The following is a 14,247-nucleotide window of genomic DNA, read 5'->3' as shown; positions in this document are numbered from 1 at the left end:
TAATTGCCAAGTTCTTGTGGCCTGGTTTGGCCTCTGTTGGAAACAGGATGCTGGCCTTGGTCTGACCCAGCATGGCAATTTCTTATGTTCTTATGTTGATTGATTTAGCCTGCTCTGCTTGAGAGCTTGATACAGCCATAGTGGCACTCTAAGAAAGTCAGCACTGTTTTTTTCCAATTTTAGCCCTCTCTTGTTCCAGGTGATTAGGGTTTCACAACTAGCCCAACACTCAGGCCCTCATTTCACCCCATTTTCCTGTATGTACTGTGTCCGCACCAGTTCTTGCCCCTTCCCTCTATAAGTTTCCCAATCATGTTAACTCTGTCGATTTTGGTAATTACTATCTCTACTATTAGGCTATTTCAACAATTGAATCTCAAGAAACCCCGGTAGCATGAATCTCTTAAAAATCCAATATATCAAAATCTTGCTACAATGATAATCAAGGGCTGGTTTTTATAGAGTGACCATCATATAGTGCTTAGGGCTTTCCAAAACGGATCTGCCCTGACCTGCACTGGGGCTTTGTAATCATCAGTCACTCTGTGCGTGGTTTGTATGTGCTTTATGGTTAAAGCTTATTTATTTATTTATTTATTTATTTATTTATTAATTATACCGACACTCATGATACCAATCATATCGTATCGGTGCAATAACATTAACATCAACGTGAACAATAGGCGAAGAGTGAAAAAGTGAATAAAAGTTACAATAAAACAGGGGCACTTGAACTGGGAGGAGGAAAAGCCAGAGTCATGGCTAACATAGAAATAAATAATATCTAGTCTCAGAAATAAATAATATCAAGTCATATACTTAGGGCTATAATAATCACTTGTACTCAGGACTGAATATTATCAAATATATAGGGCTGTAAAGTATCAAATGTTCCTGACTAAATAGTATTAGTTCATAAAACTCGGGACTGATTAATATAACGTCAGAAGCCGTCAAAATTAGTAAAAAATTAACGTTAAAAAAAAAAAATTAGTCAAAAATTAACGTCAAAATTAGTGTTCATAAAGATGCTTTATATTACAAGCTATCTCCACACTTATCTGCAGTAAGTCCACTATGTTGGCGAGCCTCTTAATAGTTGATCGTGGTCCTACATTGCAATGTTTCGGAGTGGTGCTCCTTCTTCAGGGAATAGAATCGCTTATGTGGACTGTAGGCAACTTATTTGGTCAGTATGATCCTACGTGCTAATTGCTGAAGTCAAAGTTCCTTCAGCGGTAAGAAGTCGAGGTGCTGTGAGCTACCTGTTGCTTTAAGGTGCCGGGTGGCATTGGGGGTGGCCACTCATGCACCTTGTCGGGACTTGGGGCATCAATGGCACCAAGGAATCCATGGCATGGAATGGACTGAGGCATCCATGGAATGGATGGGTATCATCTCGAAGCCCCAGGTGCTCAATAGCTCCGGTGCCTCGAGTCATCAAATGCCGACGGCATGGAAGGCCCTTACAGCATCAAGGGCGGTCACACACTCTGATGGTATCTAGGGCACCCCAGCACTTTGACAGCAATCAAAGGTGACCATGGTACTCAATGGCAGTCCTGGTCCCTGACACGGTCCTGACATCGATGTGTCAGATTTTTGGTGCACTGGTCACAGAAGTGCATGGGCAACTGTTACTGGGCATGGCACCGAAGATGCGGCAGCAACTGCTTGCCCAGACTCCTGCTCACCTTCTCTCCTAAGAAGACTGCACTGCCCTCACTGGCAAACAGTAGGGGAGGCTACATCATCCAGGGCTTCTGCCCATGGAGACTAGTTCCTTTGGATGTGGGAGGGATGAGCTCTCCCCCCCCCCCCCCCCACAGGAACGGTATGGTCCTCGATCTCTTCACTGTCTGACCTCCAATGATGTTGGTTGATCGGTGAAATGACATGGAACTCCTGCCCAGGAAGAAATCAGACGAGTCCCCAGGCTCAGCAGCCTACATGGATCACTCATGGACTGCACTCAATCAGTCCTGCCAGCACCGGACAAAAGGTACAAAACCAGACAGAACAAGGAAAGGACACAGAAACTAAATTGCAGGTGCAATATATATATATATATATATATATATATATATATATAATATAAATATAAATGATTTTTAATTGAATAGTGTACTTTTTTGAAGTAATTCAATAAGAAGCAATAGTGCTTTTCCTTCCCAAACATTTTAGTGTTGGGTGTTCTTTGTATATATATTTATTTATTTAACAGTTTTTTTATACCGACCTTCATAGTAAATTACCATATCGGATCGGTTTACAGATTAACAAAAGGGAAAAACAACAAGAGTAACAAGAGTAACAAGAGTAATATATATATATATATATATATATAGAATATATATATATATATATATATTCAATATATATATATATTCAATAAGAAGCAATAGTGCTTTTCCTTCCCAAACATTTTAGTGTGTTTGGGAAGGAAAAGCACTATTGCTTCTTATTGAATTACTTCAAAAAAGTACACTATTCAATTAAAAATCATTTATATTTTATTGAAAATATGACATCATATAAATTTTATTCCTTTCATAAAATCTACCTACATCTAATACAAATGTTTTGGACTGCTCAATTTAGTTCACACTGTAAATATCCACAGATATACAATCTTGAGTTCACCCTCAAACCTATACTGCCTCTAACCTCTGTCCCTCATTCACCCTCATTGGGTGTTCTTTGTATGTTTGTTATACGGTTAGCACATATAATATACCATAGGTTGCCTTAGTTTTTGAATTTTATATATATATATATATATATATATATTTTTTTTTTTTTTTTTTTTTTTAAAGGAAGAAATAGACTGTCAGACTGCACAGTGACTAAGGCCTGCCATGCGGCTGGCAGACAGAGGAAAGAGAAAAAAGAAAAAGAAAAGAAAACTACTGTAAGGTAAAGGAAAGAAATCAGCTGCAGCTCTAGAAGAAATTACTTACAAAGACTGCAGAGAAAGAGAACAAAGCTGAATATCATGAGCACACGAATCCCGCGACCACATGGCTCCACAGAAAGAAAGAGACTGAGGGACTCTGCCTAGGGAGCAGGCTGATGACTACAGTTGCACATGCTCAGTTCGGCATGTTTGAAAGTTCTAGATTATTTGAGATCAGATTTCCGTGCCAGGCTCCATCTGATGATGTCACTCATGTGTGAAGTCTACTATCCTGCTTGTCCTCGGAGAATGTAAGTTTTCCCTGTTGCTTTATTACACTGACTAGCAACCTTCACTTCACCCACGATGATTACTCCCAAGTCCATTTCCAGTTTGGCAATTGTTGGTTCTTTTCCTTCTAATAAACCAGGGTTTATCCACTTCCAGTCCTTGAGGGCTGGAAATGGGTCGGATTTTCAGGATATCCCTAATGAATGTGCATAAGATAAATCTGCATACAACTGAGGCAGTGTGCATGCAACTCTATCTTATGCATATTCATTAAGGATATCTGAAAAACCTGACCCGTTTGTGGCTCTTGAGGAAGTGAATATCACAGTAACAAGTGATAAGAGGAGCACCAAACGACCATTAGAGCATATAGGAAATATGGAGGGAGCAGCTACTGAGGCTGAGATAAAAAGTGAGATCCATGCCTCTGCATGAGCAAGTAAATGATGTTGGTGGAAGAAAAGTAAGTTGTGGATGGAGAGGAGTTTGCTGGACAGTGAAAAGGAGCTCCAGAGAAAGACAAAAGATGCCAGGATCGAGGGTGTGGTTAGAAGAACTCTTCAGTTGTGATAATGGGAAGGGCAGCAAGAATGACTGGAGATTTGTGAAGAGAAATCATTTAATACAAGAAAAGAGTGGTAAGATAAAAAAAATGAAAAAATGATTTCTGTGGGCAGCGGGATAACATCTGAGAAAGAAGGCTGATAAAACAGTTAAACGTGGGAGAGCTCACGAGGACAGAAGACGAAAAAAGGAGAACGTTTTAAAAATAGGAAAGAAATGAGAAGAGAAACAATGGTAATACAACATTTGAGAAAGATCAATGAGCCTATGAGAGGTAATGATGGGATAAGTTGGCAGAATTACGTATTCAAAAAGGTGGGGTAAAAATCCAGGTAATGAATAAATAAAATACTGCCAGAATGAAAGCAGTCAAAGGGCTTGGGCTGTCCTGAATCCAACTCTAACTCCTTAATCGCAATATTGCCACAAACTATTACATCAATAGTAGCATCACTTATTGATTGGCGTTATAATAGAACATATAGGTTGTATATTATTGAAAATCATAACTAATACATATCCACAGTGAAGCTCTCCTTCTGTATCTCAGGTTTGTATTGTATCACAAACCACTCAAACACTCTCTCAGATGTAACATCACAAAACACTCAACAGCAGTACGAGTGGCTTCTTATGTCCTTACAATTCCTTGTGTGTCATTCAAGTCATTAGAAGATGAATGGGAGGGACGAGACTGGTTGGTGGTGGTAGCCTCCATGGCTCCTTTTTAGGGGTGCCAAAGAGATGTTTCTACGCTATCCGAACCATCACGTGCTATTTCAGTGGGATCCCTTACCTCTGCACTGTTGTAACCAGCTCTTTTTCTTTTGTTTTCTGACTCTCCAACTGGGATTCTCTCTCCTTACACTGTACCATGGTGTCTTCCACCTTCTTCTCCAAGTCAGTAATGGTTTCTTGCAGCTGCTTATTCTTCTCTTCTAGAACCTGTAGCTTAAGATAGAAAAATATACAGTTATAATTTATTTCCCAAAAAAAAACAACCCCCGATCCAAATCAGCATGCTTAACTAGCTTACACAAAGGGGTCACTTTGGAAGTCACCTGGGGAACCTGCAGGTCACCATAGTCTTGAAAGCTCATTTATGTAGGGAAACTCCCTGCATTTCCCTTGGAAAATTCAGGATCGGCAGGGACAGCAAACATAAAAATACATACAGGGGTTACAGTATAAGTGAGGATTTCAAAATTAAATTCTTCCGCATGTATTCCCTGCCCTAACTGATCCTTATCCCATTTTGACACAGCTAAGAGCACGTATGTTTTTTTTGGTTTATTTGTTTTTTATCACACTGGGGGAGAGGTGGCACAGTTTCCAAAAAGGGCAATGTAACCGTGTTAGTCATTATTACGACTTCTGATCCTAACTGTTCAAAACTACAAACTTAGGTGCTTATTTTTTCAGGCAATTAGATGTATTTTGAGGGTGTTGAAATAGATGTTTATTGGTGTTTTCACATCTCAAACAATACATCTAGGCGCATTTTTAAACGGATTCAATTTCAATAAAAAATACAAAAGCCTGTCACAAATTAAAAACAAAACAAGGATCACATGATGTTGTGGTGAGAGCAAGACATACGTTAGCTCTGCTCTTGGGGCCTATCCACCATCTGCGCCACTCGCCTGACATCTAGCTCTAACCGGCCTGTTTCTCATACCTTGTGGTTATGGAAACGCGCTCTGAGTCTTTTCTGACGTTTTGGACGATGGGATGGCCACAAAAATAGCTCGTAAGGACAAGGAAATGGCTAAGCCTGCCGAGTCCAAGATGGCGTATTGGGACAAGGAAAAAGTTGTGGGAGAGCTGGTACCTAATGTCGATTTGATGGAGGCAGTAACAGCGACGATGACTAAGGCTTTGGACACCAAATTTTCACAAGTGTTTGAAAAATTTGCCAATATTGCGGCTTCAGTTGAGGGCGTCACATGTCGGGTAACTGCAGTGCAGCAACACGTCTCTGACATGGAAAACGCCGCACATGCGGTGGCCAATATTGTGGTGGATTTACAGGCCAAGGTGGCGTGGCTTGAAGACAGGGCTGAGGACTCTGAAAACAGATCACGCCAGAGTAATTTTACGGTTGGTGGGGATCCCGGAATCAGTAGCCAATGGGGAGCTGTGTGGATTTATAGAAACGTGGCTGTTGCAGGAACTTGCCTTGGGACCGGCTCTGGGCCTGGTGCAGATCGACAGAGCTCATTGTTTTGGCCTGCGCTTGGACAATCAGGGAAGGCCTCGAATTGTAATAGTGCGATTCTTGAACTTTACCCACAAAATGGCAATCTTGCAAGCAATGTGGCGGGGCTCCCAACCGAAAACAGGCGACAGAAAAATCTTGATTTTTCAGGACTATTCAAGTCTGCGTAGGGCCTTCCCTATATACACCATGTTATATGAGCCAAAAATATGTTTTGCCTTGCAGTATCCAACTAAGTTGCAAGTGACACATGATGGGAAGACGGCTACTTATACTATGCCAGGGGAAGCTCAGCTCTTCTTGGATTTCCTGACAGGGACTGCTAGAAATGGACCTGCTCATCCTGACCTCTAAGAATATGCCAGTTGTTCTTGTTCTTTTTAAGATGATGTCTCGTTCTGATTCGTAAACCTCTTTTCTGGCATTGAGGTGCAGTCTCACAGAGGATTGTGGTGGAGTTTGGTTGGCACGGATGATGCTTTTTCCTTCCAGCTAACAGAGTGGAACAAAGTTTGCTTCAGTTGGACTTCACAGCCATTGTTTCTTTATGCAACATCCAGTTTTTCTTTGTATTTACAGCTAGTGATCTGACACTGGATTACAGAATAACTTAGCCTTTGTCTGCATAGTGTTCTAGTCCATGTACTCTTAAGCTGAGCAAGTCTTTATTTCAGACTGACACTATCCACTTTTTAGAAGCCAAACTCTCTTGGGGGCAGGAATGAATGTTGGATCGGTGTGCCGAGCAAGGAGACCGGAGGAAGGAGAAGGCCCTACAAAGAAACCTCCTTTTCAGGTGTTTTTCTTTCCTTTTTTTTAAACTTTACCTGAGCTTAGCCCGTCCCGGCTGAGTACAGAGTCAGTCTCCAGCTGTGGGAGGGCATATACCGTTACCGCCACACTCGGCTTCCTGCACCTGCTTCCTTTCAGCTAAGTCCATGCCAGCTGGAAAACCAGCTACCAGACTCATCTGAGGGTCCATGGAAATCACCTCAAGAATTCTCAACTGGGGAAGGGACCATTTGGTATCACTGCAGGAGAGTGGAGCAAATTAAATTTCCTTCTTTTTCTGCTTATAAAACTTAAAGCAATCCCCAGTAGGGAGATGCACGTCCCCTATCTGCTGGAGACAGAGAATACTGGCAGGCTGATGTCACTGCAGGAGTATATATATATATTGTGATGTCAGCTTTGCTCCATCTCCATCTGCTGGTAGAAGTGCATGACCCACTGGTTTGGAATTCATCTGTCTGGATGCTAAGAAATTTTCGATTTTAAAATGTATGTGCATAAATTCTCTCGGCAGAACTATACGTAGCCCCTAGCAGGTATAATTGTGTACACACAGTTTTGCTGGGATAATTTTCCACGTGAATTTATATGCATAAATTAGTTTTGAAAATTTGGTGTAATTTTGGTGGATAACAGCCCACAAATGTATGCAGGCAGGTATAAAATTACCCCCAAAATTTCTTAGGTATAAATCTTATAGCTCTGAGACGATGGCAGACATGATGCACAAGATCTAGTGATTAGAAGGCAAAAGTTTATTGAGGCTGGCATAAAGCTGTGGCACCTGATCATCCTCTGATTACAGTTTCCTCCCTACCATCCCACTGCAAGCAACCCTGAAGTAGTAACTTTACACTCTTAAGATTGCATGTTCTCCAAGGAAGAAAATGCAAAGCCTGGCTCTTCTTCGAATGGTCAGTGACCCTTAGATCTGCTGGCGGATGCACAACTCCAGGTGTCTTGGAGGCCCTTCCAAACAGGGTCACCATAGCTCTCAGTGTTCTGGCTCTATCCAGCTGCTAGACTGTTAAACCAAAAGGGACCAGACATTTGTAGCTCTGGATCCCTGCTGGTATAATGGATTTCCTGACCCACATTCCAGTGACTCTACACCCTGTCTAGATCCTGTCTGCCAGGAAGGAGGATGAGTGGCCTAGTGGTGAGAATAGCAGGAAGATACAGCTCAAATACCACTTTTCCCACTGACACATCTAGGGTTGGCAACTGGCTTCAGATTTTCAGTACAGGTTGATCCAATCCTGGTTTTACTCCCCTGCATGCAGGTACTTATAATCTTGGTTTTCTTAAGGAATGCAACTGGCAAATCAAAATAAATCCCAGCATGAAATGGGGTAAAACCAGGACTGGATCAACCTGTCCTGAAAATCTGGAGCCAGCTGGCAACCCTAGACACGCCTTGAGACCTTGGGCAAGTCACTTTAGCTCCTATTGCTTCAGGTACCGCTTAGACTGTAAGCTCTTTGGGGCAAAGCTTGATAGTACAGTGCTATGTTTGTCCAGTAATGCTTTAAAAATGATAATTATTAAGTATAGGATCCTAGTCTGATCCTGCTCCTTCCAGACCCACTTCTCCTGCTTTCATGGAGTGAATACCTGGGCCCAATTCTACTGTCCCCTGCTGCACTGAACCTGTGGCTAACGTACAGCAACTTACTTATTTTTACGTCAGCCATGTATGGCCTGGCTGTATGCCAAATAACAATGAACAGCCGTTGAATCTCAAACAACGCAGTCAACAAAAAAAAACCCTGCAAGATACCATGTCCACTGAATGACTACAGACATACTTTACCACACATGGACTATTGAGTATAGCCCCTGAGGAAGCATTGCACAGCAAATCATCGGCCACGTTGGGCTTTATGTTTGATTCAGAGACTGTTTGTCTGTAGACATTTTTTAAATGCCTAAAAAAAACCTCTCAAAAAAAATCTTTTCTTTCTAAAATTGCTCACAAGTTGGATGAATGAGTTGACTGGGTGGCCCATGCATTTAAAGGGCACACTGACAGGCTTGCAGACACTTTGATACATTATAAGTTGTGATTTGTTTCCCTTTTCTTGTTGACCGACTGTATGTCAACCACCAAGGGCTTTACGTCAGAATCATTCTTTACCATACATTTTTTTTTTTCATAATGAGCCTTTGAGATGAACTATGCAAGCAGGAAGGAAGGCCTGATTGTTTCAGTCCATAGTTCAACTTGAAAAGCCTTTCAAACTCATTTTTAGGAAGTAAATAGTGACTTCACAACATATCCCAAAAGTAACAGTGGAAAAGACAGAGGCAGTACTGCAAGCACAGAGGGTGCTCAGAGGAATAAAGCCGAGCAGTTGTCATTTACAATTTACTATTACAACTGTTTTTTCTGGCTCAGTAATTCCTCCTTTACCTTACAGCTTAGTCAGAACGAGTGCCAATGTGCCAGTGCCGTGAGACTTCATTGGCACCCACCCTGGGAATTTATCTGCTGTCTCAGTAGAGCCTCCTACTGTCCCTGGTCTGATCACTGCAGCAATGGTCCTGAGGCCAGGAGTCTGATGACCCCGGGCTCTCTGTCCCTCTCCCCAGCAGGAGCTGTGAAGGCCGCCTACGCAGCACGCCAGCTCTGTCTGACCCGAGGCGTGAAAACCTGATCCTGAAACTGAACCAGGGTACCCTGCCACCAGGCCGGACACCCCCACTCACACTGCTGCGAGGTGCTCTGTGGCTTTTGCTTACCCGTTCATTCTGGCTCTGCACGTCATCCAGTGTGGGTAGGTCAGAAACGTATTTTTCCAGGGTCTCAATCCGCCTCTTCTTCTCTCGGTTCTGCTCACTTTCCTTCTGGTATTTTTTCCTCAGGTTGTTAATATATTTGTCTCGTGTTTTAATCTGAAAAGAAAGAAAGAAAGAACGCAGTCCATCTAGTGCTCTCAGAGGTCCAGGAGAAAACTGCTTAGGGATGTTTAGCGCTTCCCGGTGATCCTGACAGGTCAGAGTTTTCAGCATCAAGGCTGGAAGATAATATCTAACCAATGCAGCGAAGGGAGAACAAAGCTGGAGAGGAAAGAGAGCTGGGTGCCTCTCAGACTGCTGAATAGCAAGTGCTCAAGAAAAAAAAAAACCTCTCTCACAGGCACTGAGAGGAACACCCGGCCAGGCAGGAAAGGAATTCAGACACCCTTCTGCTTTTTAGCCCTTTATCTAAAAGGAAACAGAAGGTCACAGAGATTCCTTCTCTTCAGATTCTTTAAATGCCCGCATGAATATATCTGACCTTGAAGTCGGCTCTGGACACTTGCGGGAATATAACATTATACGTGTGCTGTGTACATTTCACGGAAGCTAATCATTTTTTTGTCTAAAAGTGTACCTGCTTAATTATTAAAGTACCTAAGCCCCACCAGAAACTCTGTTCTCACCTTTTCCCCTCTGCTGCTCAAGCCCTTCAGATGAATTCATCAAAGTGTCCGAAGGCAGTTCCAATGGGCCCCAACAAGAGTCAGAGGCAGGAGGGGATACGTTTCGGTCTAGCTGATCTCCAATTGATTAGATTTTAACATTAGCTTGAACATCATAAGGCTTGGATATTTTTAATCCTTTCTTGCCTAGCTGGCTTTCCCGCTGTGTGCATTACACAGTGCAAGGGGAAAGCGTGATGCCTTCGGCTTGCTCGATAATGGCCCTATCACTTTAATACCTGGGGAGTCCATTGAGAATGCAGAGCACCCTAATTCCTCAGATTGCAGACTAACAAAACTAGGGAAGACTCCAACGGCCATCCCACAGGAGTCTCGGCAGTGCCAGCATTACCAAACACAATCCAATGCCGGTTCTGAATGATCACCTACCAGCAGAGGACCTGTCCTCAAGAAATTTCCTCCACCTGCACGGGAGTGGAAGAAACCCTTTCGAATACAGAACCTCCGGGGTATTGGAAGAGTGTGAAGCAGGGAAAAGCACAAAACAGTATGCCTTACTGCTTTTAAGTAATGGATACATACATCGAAAACAAATCTTTGGGCCGGTGCAATGGTCTAGCAGCAGCAGCACCCTAAATTACTATGCAGGAAACCCTTATTAATTCCTAGATCTGGCTTCTGCTCTTCACACTGGAGAAGAAAGCACTGCTGCCCCCCACATAAACTGATCAACAGTGCCAAATCCACTGCCCGAGTGGTGCACTTATGCCAGGATCCAGAAGGAACTGTGATCCATGCCCCTCAGATGGATGGAGACAAAATAAAAAAGGGAGAGGAATTAAAAAGGAGAGAAAACATCAAATAGCTACAAATGAAGGCCCACAGAGTCTTAATCTCAGACACAGCGTTAAATGGGAGCTGGCAGGGCTGGGGCAGGCTCCTAATGGGGACAAACAAAGGGAGAGGCTTAAGAGTTCCCAGTCATAAAAAAATACATATCTGTAAAATTATGTGCTTGGATTCTGACGTCTAAAGCCACTAACAAACAGGCCGATACAGTACAGTGCGCTCCGACGGAGCACACTGTTAGCCTGCTCTTGGACGCGCGTTTTCCCTTACCCCTTATTCAGTAAGGGGCGGAAAACACGCATCCAACCTGCCGAACCTAATAGCGCTCTGAACATGCAAATGCATGTTGATGGCCCTATTAGGTATTCACGCGCGGTTCAGAAAGTAAAATGTGCAGCCAAGCCGCACATTTTACTTTCAGAAATTAGTGCCTACCCAAAGGTAGGCGCTAATTTCTTCGGGCACCAGGAAAGTGCACAGAAAAGCAGTAAAAACTGCTTTTCTGTGCACCCTCCGACTTAATATCATGGCGATATTAAGTCGGAGGTCCCGAAGGGTAAAAAAAAGTAAACAAAAAAAAGAAAAAAAATTTTGAAGTCGGCCGGCGGCTGTCGGGTCGAAAACCGGACGCTCAATTTTGCTGGCATCTGGTTTCCAAGCCCATAGCTGTCAGCGGGCTCGAGAACCAACACCGGCAAAATTGAGCGTCGGCTGTCAAACCTGCTGACAGCCGCCCGCTCTCCCGCAGACTTTACTGAATCGGCCCAAAAGGTAGCAATGCATGAGGGATTCCCTATCAGAGAGTCAAACTGCAGGACTCAGTTGTGGCATTTTATATCTGCTGCTTACAAAGAATAAAAATAGATGCACCTGACTGGCTCCTCTATCTTTTTTATGAATTTCATTGCCTACATGGAATTGGATTTTCAGATGGTTTTTTAACATAGCTCCAAATAATCAAGGATTTACAATGTCCTTCTCCACAATTCAGCTCCTTCCAGTAGCAACAAGAATAAAGGAAGAAAATACGTGTGTGTGTGTGCGCGTGTGAGAGAGAGTGGGGAGCAGGGGTCGTATGTTCCTACAGGTTAAAGTGAAACATCATTTTTAATTGCACCAAAGCACTAAAATAGCTCAGTTCCATGACAGATGGATAATGGCACATCGGTAAATCAGCCTACTTGCCTGAGCAAACGGATACCATTTTTATACATTTGTGGCGCAAAGAGTGATGACCAATGAAATGTTATTTAAGAAGGCAAGCAGGCAACAGAGAGTGAAATGAGAGTTCTGAAGAGATGCCAGCCAGGTGCCTTTGCGCTCAGAAAGATGTTTTTTTTTTTGTTCAGGTTCATGATCTTTTTACAGTCTCGGCCAGAAGAAACGCAGCGATGCAGAACTCACCTTTATGCCACCTTCCTACTATAACTGAGAACATAAGCCATTATTTAAGTTGTACCCATCCTCTACATCTGTACTAGCCATGTGGACAAGAAATATCCAGAACTCCAGTGCTGCTGTCTTCACATAAGAACATGCCATACTGGGTCAGACCAAGGGTCCATCAAACCCAGCATCCTGTTTCCAACAGTGGCCAATCCAGGCCATAAGAACCTGGCAAGTACCCAAAAACTAAGTCTATTCCATGTTACCATTGCTAATAATAGCGGTGGTTATTATATGTCAACTTAATTAATAGCAGGTAATGGACTTCTCCTCCAAGAACTTATCCAATCCTTTTTTAAACACAGCTATACTAACTGCACTAACCACATCCTCTGGCAACAAATTCCAGAGTTTAATTGTGCATTGAGTGAAAAAGAACTTTCTCCGATTAGTTTTAAATGTGCCCCATGCTAACTTCATGGAGTGCCCCCTAGTCTTTCTACTATCCGAAAGAGTAAATAACCGATTCACATCTACCCGTTCTAGACCTCTCATGATTTTAAACACCTCTATCATATCCCCCCTCAGTCGTCTCTTCTCCAAGCTGAACAGCCCTAACCTCTTCAGCCTTTCCTCATAGGGGAGCTGTTCCATCCCCTTTATCATTTTGGTTGCCCTTCTCTGTACCTTCTCCATCGCAACTATATCATTTTTGAGATGCAGCGACCAGAATTGTACACAGAATTCAAGGTGCGGTCTCACCATAGAGCGATATAGAGGCATTATGACATTTTCTGTTTTATTAACCATTCCCTTCCTAATAATTCCTAACATTCTGTTTGCTTTTTTGGCTGCTGCAGCACACTGAGCCGACATTTTTAAAGTATCATCCACTATGATGCCTAGATCTTTTTCCTGGGTGGTAGCTCCTAATATGGAACCTAACATTGTGTAACTATAGCAAGTGTTATTTTTCCCTATATGCAACACCTTGCACTTGTCCACATTAAATTTCATCTGCCATTTGGATGCCCAATCTTCCAGTCTTCCAAGGTCCTCCTGTAATGTATCACAGTCCGCTTGTGATTTAACTACTCTGAATAATTTTGTATCATCCACAAATTTGATAACCTCACTCGTTGTATTCCTTTCCAGATCATTTATATATATATATATATATTGAAAAGTACCGGACCAAGTACAGAACCCTGAGGCACTCCACTGTTTACCCTTTTCCACTGAGAAAATTGACCATTTAATCCTACTTTCTGTTTCCTGTCTTTTAACTAGTTTGTAATCCATGAAAGGACATCGCCTCCTATCCCATGACTTTTTAGTTTTCGTAGAAGCCTCTCATGAGGGACTTTGTCAAACGCCTTCTGAAAATCCAAATACACTACATCTACGGTTCATCTTTATCCACATGTTTATTAACCCCTTCAAAAAAATGAAGTAGATTTGTTAGGCAAGACTTCCCTTGGGTAAATCCATGTTGACTGTGTTCCATTAAATCATGTCTTTCTATATGCTCTACAATTTTGTTCTTGAGAATAGTTTCCACTATTTTTCCTGGCACTGAAGTCAGGCTCACTGGTCTATAGTCGGCTATATTCAACAGAATATGGTTGTTAGTCAAGTGTAGCGAGAAGAAGTTGGGGTGCTACTGCACTGCCGGTAAAGTTACATTCCCATTGTTTTAAAAAAAAAAAAAAAGAAAAGAAAAGAAAAAAGAAACCACAGACATACACATTGCAGACCTACAGGCCCAAAATAATTATTTTGACTGGGAGTCTCCCCTCCCCCAACCTTGCTCCCGCTTCCCCTTT

The 14,247-nt window shown here is 42.5% G+C and overlaps 1 protein-coding gene across 6 annotated transcripts in view; it reads right to left on the bottom strand.

Annotated features, from left to right (window-relative positions):
* The window catches only part of CEP85L (centrosomal protein 85 like), a 382,914-nt gene that overhangs the window by 36,846 nt on the left and 331,821 nt on the right, over nucleotides 1-14,247 (bottom strand). For 3 of the 6 annotated variants that reach the window (XM_029596422.1, XM_029596428.1, XM_029596427.1), the window contains exons 7-9: nucleotides 9,504-9,656; nucleotides 6,318-6,461; nucleotides 4,548-4,702 (exon numbers count right to left, since the gene is read on the bottom strand). In XM_029596422.1, the coding sequence (XP_029452282.1) occupies nucleotides 4,548-4,702; nucleotides 6,318-6,461; nucleotides 9,504-9,656 (452 nt within the window). The remainder of the gene's footprint in view (nucleotides 1-4,547; nucleotides 4,703-6,317; nucleotides 6,462-9,503; nucleotides 9,657-14,247) is intronic. The other 3 variants (XM_029596423.1, XM_029596424.1, XM_029596425.1) reach the window with 3 other exon arrangements.

Source organism: Rhinatrema bivittatum, chromosome 3, assembly GCF_901001135.1.
Source record: "Rhinatrema bivittatum chromosome 3, aRhiBiv1.1, whole genome shotgun sequence".
NCBI lineage: Eukaryota > Metazoa > Chordata > Amphibia > Gymnophiona > Rhinatrematidae > Rhinatrema > Rhinatrema bivittatum.
The sequence above is the reverse complement of the archived record's forward strand: the minus strand, read 5'-3'. Positions and strand labels throughout refer to the sequence as shown.